The sequence below is a fragment of the Octodon degus genome, unplaced genomic scaffold (assembly GCF_000260255.1).
Source record: "Octodon degus isolate 3935 unplaced genomic scaffold, OctDeg1.0 scaffold00053, whole genome shotgun sequence".
In the NCBI taxonomy this organism is placed as follows: Eukaryota; Metazoa; Chordata; class Mammalia; order Rodentia; family Octodontidae; genus Octodon; species Octodon degus.
Window position 1 is genome coordinate 5,487,664 of NW_004524629.1, and position 1,426 is coordinate 5,489,089.

Sequence of the window (1,426 nt, forward strand, 5' to 3'; positions counted from 1 at the left end):
TATCCTACTGAGCCATCTCCCCGGCCCCCTCCCTCTGACTTTTGATAGGTGTGTAAAAGAAAATCGGTAACATCAAGACCAAGTGCTTATCAGTAAAAGTGGCTTTTCTGCCAACCAGAAATGTGGAAAGTATATGCTACTTTTATTGAAAGTAAATAATATGGTATTCAGTTTGAATTAGTTTGAAATTTTATTTGAGAATAAACTATGCCAATAGATCTTGAAATAATACAGTTTTATCAGTTTAGCTGTCCCATGAAAATGAAAACTCATGATGCCCAGAACTATTTTTTTTGGTGGCACAACATGTTGTATAAATTAAAAACAAGAAAAGACAAGGTTCAGGGTCCTTCATACTTCTTCATAAAATGAACTTTATTTAATATGTGCAATATTATCACATAACTTTTAGAGAAATTTCTCTTCCTTTTGTTCAATCTCTAATATTTTCCCAAATAGTTCAACTGTGAATTTTGCTCACCAGTTTTATTCCTATGATCAATCTAATTACAAGGATTAAATTTACAAATTGCCCTTCTGTTCTCATCTTTTAAAATTAAAATTAAGCACCATAACCTACAAGCATCTTCCCACACAGAACCTCTCTCTCCTCACAAACTGCCATAGGATGTCTGTGACTGATAGGTGATCACTGAGCCAAACATCTGTTATAACTCACCTGTGACAGAGGTGAGGATCAGTGACACTGTCACTTTAATGCAAACAAAACCATCTATGGTAAAGAGAAACTTCTATGTGATGAACCTTGTTTTTGCTAAATGCTTGGCTTAACCTTTCTCCTTTCTGGTTGCAGCATCACCCTTCTATTTCAAAGCCAGATAAAGATCACATAACTAGTTGAAGGAAGAGGTAGGACTTCAACATGTCTTTCCACTATCCCAACCAGGCAAATGTTTAGAGACAAGCAAGACCACACCTTGTATGGGGGAACTTCATGAGATGGGGTTATTCAGGGCCCATCACACCACAGCACCCCAACCACCATATTTTTCAGTCATTAAGTTAGACTCAGCCAGGTGATCAGCTACTATGTATAACAAAGTGCAACCCTCCATCCCTTCAGTGCTGGCCACTAGTTGTGAAGATATATTACCTTCTTCAGGAGGGGACGAGTTGTTCTGCATGATCTGCCTTTCATCCATACATGAATTACCTGAATCTAGAAAATACATAGGAAAGAATAAATGCAGTTGATTTTTAATGCTCAGAGTGGAAGTCACTGTGTCTCCTCAAAGTCTTACTCAACAAGACAATGAGTTAACTAAAATTAACAGAAATCATTGCAAAAATAAATTAAAAGTTATGTCATTCAGGGATAAAAGCACGCTAACATCTTGCAAACTAAATTCATAAAGTATTAATCAATGATTTCTCATATATGAGATGTCTAGTTTTGTCAACAAAG

At 36.2% G+C, this 1,426-nt stretch overlaps 1 protein-coding gene across 1 annotated transcript in view; it reads right to left on the reverse strand.

Moving 5' to 3' along the window:
- The window catches only part of LOC101567766 (cell surface glycoprotein CD200 receptor 1), a 29,314-nt gene that overhangs the window by 21,118 nt on the left and 6,770 nt on the right, over positions 1–1,426 (reverse strand). Inside the window, exon 2 of the mRNA XM_023717616.1 lies at positions 1,115–1,180. Coding sequence (XP_023573384.1) covers positions 1,115–1,180 — 66 coding nt within the window. The remainder of the gene's footprint in view (positions 1–1,114; positions 1,181–1,426) is intronic.